This window comes from Elephantulus edwardii, unplaced genomic scaffold, assembly GCF_000299155.1.
Source record: "Elephantulus edwardii isolate Elephantulus edwardi_28Jun2011 unplaced genomic scaffold, EleEdw1.0 scaffold00037, whole genome shotgun sequence".
Taxonomy (NCBI): domain Eukaryota; kingdom Metazoa; phylum Chordata; class Mammalia; order Macroscelidea; family Macroscelididae; genus Elephantulus; species Elephantulus edwardii.
In genome coordinates this window covers 9,569,332-9,583,066 of record NW_006399787.1, presented here as the reverse complement: position 1 = coordinate 9,583,066, position 13,735 = coordinate 9,569,332, and the positions used below count along the sequence as shown (strand labels likewise).

Sequence of the window (13,735 nt, the reverse complement as noted above, 5' to 3'; positions counted from 1 at the left end):
CCCTCTCCAAGGACTGATCCCTCTTTGCAACATGTCCAAAGTACGGCAGATGAAGCTTCAGAATCCTTGCCTCCAAGGAGCAGCCTGGCTTCACCCTCTCCAGGATGAACCTTTTTTTCTCCTGTTGTTGTTGTTATGTGCCATCGAGTCGCTTGCGAAGTCCATAATATATGCAATACTCTTCAGCACCACAGCTCAAAGGCATCTATTCTCCTTCTACCATCCCTAGTCGTTGTCCAGCTTTCTGACACATAGCAAGTAACTGCAAGACAATGGTCTGGATCAGGCACACCTTAAACTGACACTGTTGCCTTTCAGTACTCTGGAGAGGTCCCTGAGAGCAGACTTTCCCATCGCAATATTTCTTTTAATTTCCTGGCTGCTGGTGCCAAGAGTGTTGACTGTGGAGCCAAGCAAACTAAAGCTGTTCACAATCTCAATCTCTTCACCATCCATCATGATGTTGCCAATAGGCCCAGTGGTGACAAGGGCTGATCAGAAGCTTTTTCTATTTATTACAAAATTGGTTACACAAATACAGTTGACCAGAAGGTCTAAAAATAGTCTCCTGACCCCAATCCACATGTATGTAAAAGAGCCGTGTTCTGCATGCTCAGAAGGGGGCCGCCCTTTGAAGAACTGCCGGCCCCTCAGATGGTCTCGGCCTTGGGTCCAATAGCAGAGGAGACCCCAGTCTAGAAGGGCTACCTGTTGGTCACAGCTGCTCTAAGTCATGGCAGCTTTAGGGATCCTCATTCACATGTTCTCACAACATAAGTCAAAGGAAAAAAGGCAGAGGCTGGGATGGGAACCTGGGAGAGGATGCAATTGTGATGGCAGGGGAAGGTGACAATGGTGGCTTTCTGAGGTGCTGGTAATTTCAAATTATTCCTTAAAATGTACATACATGCTATACACCTATAAGTGTATATGCTGTATCTTAAATTTTTTTTAAAATGAAAAAAGTGAAAAATGGAAAAGGTGAGAAGTGGGTTAAATGACTGATGGTGGATCAGACAAGATCAACGTAAAGAGCAGAGAGAATGAGGGGAGAGGACAGTAAAGGTGGAAGCTGAAGTCTCGAAGGGGTCGGGTCGGCCTCAGTTTCTCTTTTTCTGTCTTGACACTGGCTCTACTTCCAGGTACCGGAGTCCAACCAGCATCCCCAGGATGGACAGACCTTCAATACACAGAAGGGGCTAGGAGTCAGCCTCAACACTGCCCCTCTGTATTCTCTGCACACCCACTCTCCTGCTCCGGCCACAGTGTGGGGGTTCCCCATGGAAGGGACAGGGCGAGTGTATGTTTGCTTACTTGCCACCATCAGGGGTGCCAGGACACCAATCGTGGGAGCCGCTGTCCCGAATACAAACAACTCAGAGAGGAAATGGCCCATGGCGAGGAGGAAGGTCCAGAGGGTGATGTGGTAGAGCCTATGAGGAAGCAGAAGACAGCACAGAAGACGGGAAGAACATCAGTCAAGAGTTAGTGTTAAAAAACCCCTCAAACTCACTGCCATTGACTTGGAGCTGACTCACAGCTGACCCTCCAGCGGATTTTCAAAGGCAATTAAATTTCAGAAGAGAAGACTGCTCATCATTTTCCCTCAGACAGCTGGTAGATTCGAACTGTGTGCCTTTGGGTTAGCAGCACACCACCTTACCACTAAGCCACCAGAGACTTGATAAACATAAAGCTCAGGAAGTGACCACGGCTAAAGGGAGGGGGGAAAAAAAGAGAATCGTTTCTGACAAAGACCTGCTTACTTGATCTTATTTATTCCCACCTAGGGCAAAACTGAGCAGGGGTCTCTGGTGGCCTAGTGGTAAGGAATTATGTTGTGAATCCAAAGGCATGTGGTTCGAATCCACCAGCTGCTCCAAGGGAAAAAGATGGGCAATCTACTCCTGTGTGATTTATAGTCTCTGAAAATTTGCTGGAGGGTGAGCTACGAGTTAGTTCTGACCTCAAAGGCACATAACAATAACAGGGAAAAATGGTTAAGCACTTCACTCTCAAAAGATCGACAATTCTAACCCTCTAAAAGATGTCTCAGAAACAGGTCTGCTGTTCTGCATTTGAAAGGTCAAAATCAACTTAATTAGCAAAACTGAGATGACATCTGGCGTGCTGAGAGGACCAAGCGTTTGCAGGCAGGCAGCCCTGCAATGGCACGGCAGAATCCGGATTTGGACTACCTTATGCATGCACCGCGGACAACTGTGGATCACAATTTGCTTCTTTCACAAACTTGCTTGACTCTGCAGTCAGAACCCGCCTGCTAGGTGTTTGGCTGTGCTCATGTGACACGTGTCACAGAATGAGGGACCTGAACAGGAAGCAGTGATAAGGACCTTCCGGGGCTTTAGAGACTCTCGCCACACCAGCAGGTCACACTGTCCAGTCGGGGAAGGTGGTCAGATGGAGGACACTTCCCTCAGGGGATGAGTGCTTGTTCTTTGGCTTCAACCATGCTGGGTGGGAAGGAACAGGGCGATGGGCTGTGAACACTCAGACTCCTAACAGCTTTCTAGGACCCATACAATTTTTTAAATTATGAAACATTTCAAACATAAAAAAAAAGTAACAGAAATAATGAATTTCTGGGTTACAAGGTCCAGCTCCACCGTATCTTAACAGTTGAATATATACGCCTTAGATGTTTGTTCATAAGATACTATAAGAACAGCTACCAAACAACTATATCACCTCACCCCAGTCAGAATAGCAACATTTAACAGCAAGCAACAAATGCTGGTGAGGTTGTGGAGAAACTGGAACCCTTATTCACTGTTGGTGGAAGTGTAAAATGGTGCAACCACTGTGGAAGGCGGTATGGTGCTTTCTCAAAAAGCTGCAAATACAGATACCATTTGACCCAGCTATTCCACTGCTGGGAACATAACCCAAAGAGACCATAACTGACACCCAAGCAGATACATGCACACCCATGTTTATCACAGCTTTGTTCACAATAGCAAGGAGCTGGAAACAACCGAAGTGCCTATCAACAAACGAATGGATAGAGAAGCTTTGGTATATTCACATTGTGAATACTACGCTGCATTGAAAACAAGGAACTCATGCACTATTATTCAAAATGGGTGACCCTTGAGGACATTATGCTGAGTAAAGTAGCTCAGTCACAAAAGGACAAATAGTGCATGGTGCCACTGTTGTAAAACAGGACTGACCTTGGGGCTGGGGGGAGACTGAGAAAGATGGGTTCAATAATGTATACTGCATTGAAACAGATGAGGGAGAAAACTATTTAAAAAGGATATGTGATTAGGAATTTTTGACATGACAGGAGTCCAAAGCGAAGGCTGCATAGTGGAGTGGACCTGGGGGGAGGGATTGTAAAATGATGAAAGAATTTTTCTTTTATTTTTCCAAGAGGGTAGTGTACTAGGGGGGAGGGTTGGGAGGGGAGAAAAGGGCAACAATGAATGAATGGAAATCCAAAGTCTCTGTAAATTTTCATTGAACTTAATACTAAATTAAAAAAAAAACAAAAGAAAAGGTAAGGCAAGGCATCCTGGGTATCCCATACTGAGCTGATTCTTCTGCTCCCTCCTTGGATAGAATCCTAAATGTGATTCTTGGGCACGCTTTTAAGCCCTGCTGGTTCTGCGATGAGGTGCTCTGCTGCTAACCAAAAGGTCAGTGGTAAAAAGCCCATGGAGAAAGATGTGGCAGTCGGCTTCCATAAAGATTACAGCATTGGGAACCATCTGTGGGCATCTCGACTCTGTCCTCTAGAGCTGCGAGGGGTTGGAAATGACTTGATGGCAATGGGGCTCGGTGAGTATTTTCTTACATTGAGTAAATCTCTGCACATGGGTGTTGATTTTGCGTTTCCAGTTAGGGAGGGAACAAGATCAGAGTGCACATCAGAGGTGTACAGATCAAAGTCCTAGGATACTAGAGATCTGGAAAACAAGGAAGTCAGTACTGGCAGCTGTTTGGGAACAGAGGAAAAATGAATGGTTGGTAGAGGTACAGATATGTTCTGAATTATCTCTGCTCACTCCAAAAGCATAAGTCACAAAAGATACACCCCTTGCACCTATCAAGAATTCTTCAGCCTGGCAAAGGTCTTTGGAAAGGTCATTCAATGCCTCCTTCTTCCCAGTGTCCTTGAGAGGCAGAACAGAAAATTCTCAATTCATGGATGAAGGTGGAAGACAGGTACAAGGGAGGTAAAAAAAACAAATTTGCTTCTACAAAACTAGTTACCAATAGAATTAAGACTAGATCTCATTTTCTTATTTTCATCCTCACTCCCGGGTTTTTTTCCACTAAACCATATTGCTTCCAAAAATATATGTTAATCTAGGACAAGTAAATCAGAGTTTCAAGTTCAAAGGAAAAAAAACTATTATAAAGTTGGAGAGATGTCGGGGCCAACAGTCTTGCTTCAAATCCCACTTGAGTCAATCTTCCCCAGAGTAAATTAATTGGGTCTCTAGTATCTAGATTTGCAAAAGAAGGAATGAGAACCACTATCTTCCAGGGCTGTTCTAAGGAGTTTTAATCAAGGTTATGTAGGTGAAACTCCTGGTATGAGGGGGCTCAGAAATATTAATACCTTCTCCCTCCTCAGAAGATGCTGAGGGTTTAGATAAAAATGCAGTATTTTCGAGTGAAGCCGGCCTTTTGACAGCCTCATCCACTGACCTGCACCAATGCTTCAGCCTTTATCGTAATGACTCTTGTGAAGGAAGCTTGAGCCCCCTCAAGTGGACAGAGCCGGTATCTGGAGCACAGCCCGTGACTACAGTTGTTTCTCAGGAGTCCTGGCTTATATCCTTCCTCCACGACTGAGTTTACTTGTGGGCTGTGTTTTTTCCTAGATATTTTCCTAAGGAGGAGTGTGAGAAAATAATATGTGTGTGGGCAATTGCTCTAAAAAGAATGAGCATCCCTTGATATTTGTGGGGATGGGCTCCAGAACCCCCTCAGATATGAAAAATCTGCGGGTGCACAAGTCCTTTATATAAAATGGCAGAGGCTTTCTATAGGACCTGCCCTTACTCCTCATTCCCCATATACTTGAAATCATCTCTCAGGCTGTCATCAAGTCAAATTCAGCTCTCAGCTGCCCTACAGGACAAGAGAATCAGCCCACTGGTTTCCAAGGCTGTAAATGAACTACCTCACTGGGTTTCTAAGGCTGTAAACGAACTACCTCACTGGGTTTCCAAGGCTGTAAACGAATTACCTCACTGGGTTTTCAAGGCTGTACACCAAGGACCCTCACTGGGTTTCCAAGGCTGTAAATTTTTTTTCCAGTCTATTTTAGTGAAAGTTTACAAACCTCATTTCCCCCTCCACCAATTATTCATAGGCAGTAATTGCCATTAACGAATTCAATTAACTTAATACAATGCTTAACCAAAGTTCAAAGCTGTAAATCTTTTTTTAAATTTTTTTATTGCTATTTTAATGAAAGTTTACAGAAAACTTGAATTTCCATTCACTCGTTGTTGCACATTTTCCTCCCTCTCCCTCATCCCATTTGCCCTCTTTCTTTCATTGCTGCACAGCCACTGACCTCACCAGCATCTCCTCCGGAGAACATTACATGAAGCTGTAAACCTTATCGAGAACAGACTGCTGCTCCATCCCTTTCCCCTGTGGAAATGCTGGTGATCAATGGGCTCTGACCTTTCAGTGAGGAACTCAACGCTTAAACCACTACGCCATTGAATCGAATCGAACCAAACTCAGGCCACTGCTGTTGAGTTAGTTTTGACTCACACCAACCCTCCATGTGGTTTCTGAGACTGTAAACCTTTATGGGAGGGGACTCTGTGCCTGTCTTACTCCCACGGAGCGGCTAGTGAATTCAAACTGCCAACCTTTCAGTTAGCAGCCTGATATGCTATTTACTACACCACCAGAGCACCCTCACTTTTCCATCAAGGATCCTTAAATCATCTTTAGATTACTCATCATACCTACTACAATGTCAAGGCTATGTGAATACCACATTATACTCCACTCAGCCTCTGAAGTATTGCTTTGACCACCTGCTGTTCCCCAGGCTCAGTATATTCAATCTGTGAATGGCCACATCCATGCATTCTGAAGGGCCAACCGTTCCATTCCAAGTTAGTGGAATAAAGGCTGATTCTCAGAGGAAAGGTGGAGGGGAATGGTGCAGGCCAGAGGATGATGCAGTCAAATGCTCTACCCATGAGCTATATCCCCAGCCAGTGGATAACGCTGCAGCTGCCAGTTCTGAAATGTTCCTGACTTTAAAGACTTGTTAAGGCTATTTTATCTTTTAGGCCTGGAAGAAACAGAATTTATTAACTTTCTATGATCCATATGCTAGGATGAAATTAAAAATGATTAATGGGATATCAAGGAGAGGGGGCAATGTATATACCTAGCATATGAGTTGCAACAAAAAACATGGTGAAAGTCTTCCTTACGTACGTTTTATTGTGGATGTCGATGGCACAGAGGCAGCGAATCACTGATGAGAGCAGTGTCCAAATCCCAAACGTCCGAGCTTGGAGGCCATTCACTGGAGAGGAGAACAAAGCGAGAGTGTTAAGAACGGGAGGGTTGGGGTTCCCGCCAAGCTCCTTCTACTTGATGGAAGGTGGGGAGCTGAGCCAGAAATCTCTGTGGGAGGGAGGCTCTGATGCTGCCATGGGGACTAGAGGGCATTCCAGAGTGAGAATGGCTGGGCTCCTTTTCACATGTCTGAAGTAGGGAAAGAGTTATAAGAGCAGAAACCCAACAAAGAGCCTTGGATTGAGTTGTTCTTGCCCTCTGATGCTAGAAGCCACCTGGTTTTGGGGGCAGATATAAGAGTATCTTGCACAACAGCAGTAAACACAATATCCCTTAGGGGACTCCAGGGAAAAGTGTGCAGAGCTTGGTCTGTGAATACAACGAGGATATGTTCAAAGCTGGTCCAGGAGAGAACTCAGGGATTCTGCAGTCAATCTAGATGCCCATCCTTGGCCTTTGAGAGGCCTACATCTTTGGTATCATTATGTGAACAAAACCCAAACTGGTTTCCTGTGCACACAGTAGTGAACAAAGCACTGTTTCTTTTGGGACAGCTTACTTTTGGAAAGTTAGCTCTGAAATCGCTGTTACACCTCTTGTCCTGAAAAGTGTAGGTCACATGCTATCACATAGTGGTTCCTAATCCTGGTGGTCTTTTTAGAATCAACAGCAGCAAATTTATACAAATCTGCTATCTGGCTATTGGACCAATTAAATGATTCTCTTTTGAGGATGATCCTGGCCATACATCCTTTAGATACTCCATACCTGGGTGATTTAAATGTACACTCATTGATTTAAAGTGTCCAGCAACTTGGTAATGCCTGAACAGTGATCAGATACCTCCCTCTGTTGATCTCTGATGCAAGACAAAATGTGCAGGGACAAGACTGACAAGTGAAAAATCTATTAACATCTATTTGGGCTTTAAGCATTTTCTAGCCTTTGGAAAACCAGATTCACAACTTTGAAGACCTCTTCCAGTGAGATAAAAAATATTCCATAAGCCAGGTGCCTATCTGGCTGTGAGCTCTGGAGAGCCACATTCTGTAGTAACCAATTTATCTTTTTTTTTTTTTTTATGAAGAGACTAAGGATATTTCTCTAGTTGGTGAGACACTGGAATGGTGGATGGGCACACTTTCTGCTCAGCTCTGTGCTCCTCAGCAAGTCAGACAACTGGGCTTTCTGTTTCAACCTTTCAAATCCAAGCCTCGAACCAATTCTGGGAACCTGAACAGGGCTCCTGAATGATCCCAGGGTAGCAAATGAGGATGAGAAGATGGAACTGGCCTGCCCTCTTTGTCCAGCGCTTTACCCTAAGTGTACCTGAGCTTTGTTCAAAATGAGCTTTAGCCTAGTTAGTTACATGTTATACCCAGATGTTACACAAAAAATGGGCCAGGTCAGAGCCTGAAATCTAGGTTAGCTCTACATGTGACAGAGAATTGTTACAGCTGCTGGAGAACTACGCTGTAGGTCCAACCGTCCCACACATCAATGCAGTGAAAGTGCAAGATGAAATCCAAAAATGCGCTTAGGAGAGAGGTTCAGGGAGCTGGTGAAACCCACCATGTACCTTCTTCTGAAGTTTCATTTTGGAGGATCGGCTTAGAGGCAGGAATTCTAAGTGTCTTTTCAGAGACTACGTCACAGCCTGGGATGCCCCTGGGTTTAATACCTCGTCATGTGTAACATGGAATATAAACCATGTGTATCCCAACCTCATTTCTGAAGAGGGCAAGCTGAAGAGATAACAGGAAAGCTTCTTTATGACTTTTCTAGTGTGGCACCATGAACTTGGCTGTTAAAAGGTTTGCATTCCACTAGCAGCTCTGCAGGAGGAAGGGGTGGGGGTAATGATTCTACAAAATACTACAGCCCTCAAAACATATGGGGCTGTTATATTCTGTCCTACAATCGGAATCTACTTGATGGTAATGGGCATGATTTCCTGGTATTTCATGAGGCATCACAGTGCCAATTTATGACTATTTCCTTATATGTCCTTACAAATACTATCTGTATACATTAATAGCCCAAGATGATGTACAATGAATGAAAAGGTAACCAGAGAACCATGGTGGAACAAAGAATCAAGTGCTAGTCACAAAGTCCATTATTCCACTGGTTCTCAAAGGCTACGTTAGGCAGTATGAGAATCACGTGAATATTTTTAAATAGATTCCTGGGCTCCGATCAGGAGTGAGGGGTTCAACAGGAGAAAATGACCCTTGTACTTTTTGTTTTGATGTTTCTGAGGTTGGTCTGATGCGCAGCCTGGTTTGGTTACTGTGAAGTGCATCCATACAGAAGTATGGATTCAGTTTTTGACCACTTACCGAGGTTTGGCTTGCCAGTGTAGAGCTTCTCATAAAGAAAGCTGTGATCTCGGAAGCTCTGTAATGTGTTCCCCGCGGCAATGATGGAAACCATAACCAGCCAGCTCCGTAATACATTCAGGAAACGGCCCATGACTCTCCTTAACTGTGAAAGGATTTTCTGCCTTGGAAATAAAGCCAAAAGATTTGAGACAGTGAGGGCCAGTCTACTTCATACATAAGCTCTCGTAGTTCTGTTCCCTTCAGGTCGCTTAGGCTTATCCATATATAGTTTCAAAAGAAGGAAAGGAGGTGGATAATCTTAAGGTTATTCTGTTTAAGGTTCATAGTAATTGGTCTCAATATTTGTGGCTATTACATCCCACTGAGTTGAGTCCAACTCATAGCAACCCTGTGAAAAACAAATCTGACCCCTGTCCTGACTTGTGCCATCCTCACAATCTGACACACTTGAGCTCAGTGCTGCAGTCACTGTGTCAATCCACCTGGTTGAGGGTCTTCTTTTCTTTCACCATCGCTCCACCTTCCCAAGTATGATGTCCCTTTCCAAAGAACCTCTTAGCAACATGTCCAAACTATGAGAGATGAAGCTTAATCATCTTTGCCTCCAAGGTGCACTCTGGCTCCACCTTCTCCAAGAAGCATCTGTTTTTCTATTGGCAGGCCATGGGATATTCAGTATTCTTCTCCAGCACCACAGTTCAAAGGCATTAATTCTTCTGTCATCCTTATTCACTCTCTAGCTCAATATTTAGACCCCAAAATTATGATGAATGAACAGCAAACTTGCAGTAAGTGGTTCAGTACTGACCTCTGACCAAGTGCGAGCTCTTTGTCCTGGTTAGAATCAATCCTTCTAAACTTACTTCTAGCCTGGTTTTTCCGCTTCCCCTCCGCCTCTCCCCCCCACCCCATAGCATTCCTTTGTGATGTAAGTAACTCAAAGGTGATCACACAAATACTAGCCGATACCGACCTGGTTATGCAACATTTTGAGTAGAGCCTATGGAGTGAGGTCATTATTTGTACCTGGAGGTTTTTCCATATTCTGGGTCTCGGGCACATCATACTGCATATACTCTTCTTGTTGCTGTTGTTATGTGCCGTCGAGTCGCTTGCAACTCACAGCGACCCTATGTACAAGAGCCCTAAACTCTGCTCTGTCCTGTGCCAATCGCACTGTCTCTGACACTCCCATCCTGATTACCCCAGTCATGGAATCAATCCACCTCACAGAGAGCCTTCCCCTCCTGCGCTGTCCCTCTACCCTCCCAAGCATGATGTCCCTCTCCAAGGACCGGTCCCTCCTTACAACATGTCCAAAGTATGATAGACGGAGCCTCAGAATCCTTGCCTCCAAGGAGCCACCCGGTTTAATCCTTTCCAGGATGAATCTGTTTGTTTTCCTAGCAGTCCATGGTATTCTCAATACTCTTCTCCAGCACCACAGCTCAAAGGCATCAATTCTCCTTCTATCTTCCGTGGTCATGGTCCAACTCTCTGATGCATAACAAGTGATAGCAAAGACCATGGCCTGTATCAGACGCACCTTAGTCTCCAGAGAGACACCACTGCTCTTCAGTACTTTGGAGAGGTCCCTAATAGCAGACTTTCCCATGGCAATATGCCTTTTAATTTCCTGGCCACTGGTGCCAAGAGTGTTGACTGTGGAACCAAGCAAACTAAAGCTGTGAACAATCTTAATCTCTTCACCATCCATCCTGATGCTGCCAGTTGGTCCAGTGGTGAGAATCTTTGTCTTCTTGACATTGAACCTCAATCCATATTGCAGTCCTTGACCCTCTGCAGCAAGCACTTCAGGTCCTCCTCAGTTTCAGTAAGCAGGGTTGTGTCATCTGCATAACGTAGATTGTTTGTTGATAGATCTTCCACCAATCTTGACCCCACATTTCTCCTCATCGAGCCCAGCCTCCCGGATAATCTGTTTCTGCATACAGGTTGAAAAGGTATGGAGATAGGATGCATCCCTGGTGTACGCCCTTCCCAATTTTGAACTATGCAGTGTTCCCTTGCTCTGTTCTGACGAACGCTAGAATAGTCTAAAAGTGAAAAAGAAATAGCTTGAAAACTAGGGGAAATTTTTCACGAAGAAGGAATTAGCAATCTTGTCTGGAAGCAAGAGAAATTACAATGGCTAAACTTTAAATTTTTTTTTTTAAGTAGCTAACCATTATTGGACACTGCGAGGGGTCGCACACTGTGCCAAGCTACTGACATATGCTACTGCATTTATTTCTTACAACAAGATATGCAGGTGAGAGCTGGCACAAAGAAGTTATCTGCCCATGGCCACACATCAAATATATATCAGGACTGAATATAAACTATAGTCTGTCAGTTCTTACTCTGGAATACGACCTCATAGTGACGGGATATTTTGGTCTCCAGAAAGACAAGCATACCTACTGATATCTATTTATGTTGTTGTTAAGTGCAGTAGAGTACGACTCATAGCGACCCTATGAACAAAAGATCTGAACCCTGTTCTATCCTGCACCATCCTCACACTTCCTGACACACAAGAGACCTTTGCAGCAGTTACCCTGTCAATCTACCTGGTTGAGGGTCTTCCTCTCCTTCGATGACCCTCCTACCTTCCCAACATCATGTCCTTCTCCAAGGAATAGACTCTCCTAGAAATATGCCCAAAATTTGTGAGGCAAAGCCTCATCATTCTTTTCTCCCAAGAGCACTCTGGCTGCACCCTCTCCAAGATGTATCTGTTTGTTCTCTTGGTCATCTATTGGATGTTCAGTGCTTTTCTCCAATACCACGGCTCAAAGGCAGGTTGTGCATAAAATACTTTTTTTTTAATTTATTACATACTTTTTTGGAAGGTTTTATCAATCTTTGAGGACTAGTGATTTCAAGTAATTTATCTCTTGCATTTAGTTTCAGCTTTCATTTTTTGAGACCATGTGTTGTTTTGGTAATGGAAAGTATGCTAAAGTCACATGAATTTTTTTTTTAAACTTAATATGGGTTTTGTTACAACTAAGTCGTGCCTGTATGTCCCAAGTGGATTCTGCTGGCAGGCCTGATGATGTAAAAGGCCCATTTCTTCAGGTTCATACAGGTAATAGGTCCCTGGAGGGCAGGCGCACAGACTACAATTCTGAGAGGTTGATAATATTGGTGGGAGATATGTCTTACAAGTCATAAAAAGAGTTAAACCTATATGGATGAAGGATGTAATAATAAAATTGTCTCTTTCCATTTCCATGGTTTTTTTGGTTCAAGGCTTATCTGTGACAGGTTAACTTTTTTTAAAAAAAAAATTGTCTAGTGTTTTTATTGCTGTACATTTTCTTATCTCCAGGCTAACTTCTTGGGCTTGAAGTGGAAATAAACTGTCAGGCTTTCTTTGTGACTTTGGCAGCACAGAGATTTCAATCTAGTCTTATTCTACCAAACTGAGGGAGACAGAAAAGTTGGCAATGGTCCTAGATTATACGGTCTCTTACACACACCACACACACACAGAGAGATAGAGAGAACTGAGTGAGTGAGCAAGCGAGCTGTAGTGTAAGGGGAGACTGATGAACCCTTCAGGGAAGTTCAGAGAGAATTTCTGTTCTGGTCCAGGGAGATTAGTGTTCAAGTGGACATTAAAGGCAGTTACAGTGTAGCCAGATCTGTCAACCCCCATCCTTATTATCTCATTCTCGCTCAAGTTCTCTCCTTGCAGGGTCAAGAAAAGCTCATGGAAGGCTTCCCTTTTCCAGCAGAAATGTTTTCCAAGTCACAGAAGGTCTTAGAAATCCTGACAAATGTGCTGATGAGCACAGGTCCTGAGCAAAATTCTGAACTGACCTATCAATCCCTTAAGCCAATGTCCCCAAACCATTAGATTACTCCACTGGCACAGGACAGTGAAACTTCATCTCACATACTTTGGACACATTATTAGGAGGGACTGGTTTGTAGAATGGGAGGAGAGCAAGCTTGAAAAAGTTGAGAGTGAAGAAGAGGAAGACCCTCCACGAGATGGTCTGACACAGAGTCCGTAACAATGGGCTCTAGAGTGACAAAGATGATGAGGATGGCACAGGACAGGGCAGGCTTCAGATCCGTTGTTCATAAGGTCGTTATGAGTTGTATTTGCCTCGAGGGCACCTAACAACAACAACAACAACAACAACAATAATGACATAACGTTGAGGGATCTGTGCTGCTAACCTTAAGGTAACTGGCTTGAATTCACCAGCAGCTCTGGGGAGAAAGCAGCTCCTCTGCAATTTACAGCCTCCTGACCTGCTGGAGGGTCAGCTATGAATCAGTTCAGGCTCAAAGGCAATGAGTCAAGACCATTTTTCTCCAAATTCTGCCCTGCCCTAAGCAAAGGTCTGGTGTTAAACTGTAGACTCCAGAGAGAGGCGTTCCTACCTTGGTACTACCTTTTAGTACCTGCATGACTCCGAGAAAGCCATTTACACTTAACTTTCCAACCTTGGTTCCCCTATGATTCCCTCATCTGAAAAACAGACAAAAATGTATCTCAAAGATTATTACAAGAAAGTGAAGATCCTTGCATAAGGCTAAACTTATAGCAGCTTCTCACTCATTAATCTACTCATTTGTTTTCAGGACTGCTCAAGCCTTCTCCATCCTCATTGCTCTCCCTTTTCTCCATCTTTCTAGCTCTCTTTACCCCCAAAAGATTACATTCCAGGAATCTTCCTACCCCCTACCCCCACTTTCCCAGACTCTATGTCCTTATCGTCCCTCTTTTCACCCATAATCTCATTACCTGGCAACCGGACTTCCAGCACAACAGCAGCAGCAGCAGCAGCAGCAGCAGCAGCAGCAGCAACAGAGGAGCTCGCACAAGATCGCTCCAG

General features: G+C 44.1%; 1 protein-coding gene across 1 annotated transcript; it reads right to left on the bottom strand.

The window, feature by feature from the left end:
• Window positions 1-1,096: 1,096 nt before the first annotated feature.
• On the bottom strand, window positions 1,097-13,688 carry LOC102874540 (chromosome unknown open reading frame, human C14orf1). Its single transcript, XM_006884664.1, has 5 exons — window positions 13,645-13,688; window positions 8,874-9,037; window positions 6,448-6,538; window positions 1,315-1,433; window positions 1,097-1,180 (listed from the first exon to the last, which is right to left on the bottom strand). The coding sequence occupies exons 2-5, from the start codon at window positions 9,004-9,006 to the stop codon at window positions 1,101-1,103; spliced, it is 423 nt and encodes a 140-aa protein (XP_006884726.1). The 5' UTR covers window positions 9,007-9,037; window positions 13,645-13,688; the 3' UTR covers window positions 1,097-1,100.
• Between the last annotated feature and the right edge of the window lie 47 nt (window positions 13,689-13,735).

Coding starts and splice junctions, on each gene's coding strand:
- LOC102874540 (XM_006884664.1), bottom strand. CDS start 9,006: ATGGGCCGTTTCCTGAATGTATTACGGAGCTGGCTGGTTATGGTTTCC. Junction 6,539..8,873: donor CACTGGCAAGCCAAACCTCG/GTAAGTGGTCAA, acceptor TCTCCTCTCCAG/TGAATGGCCTCCAAGCTCGG. Junction 1,434..6,447: donor ATCGACATCCACAATAAAAC/GTACGTAAGGAA, acceptor GCTTCCTCATAG/GCTCTACCACATCACCCTCT.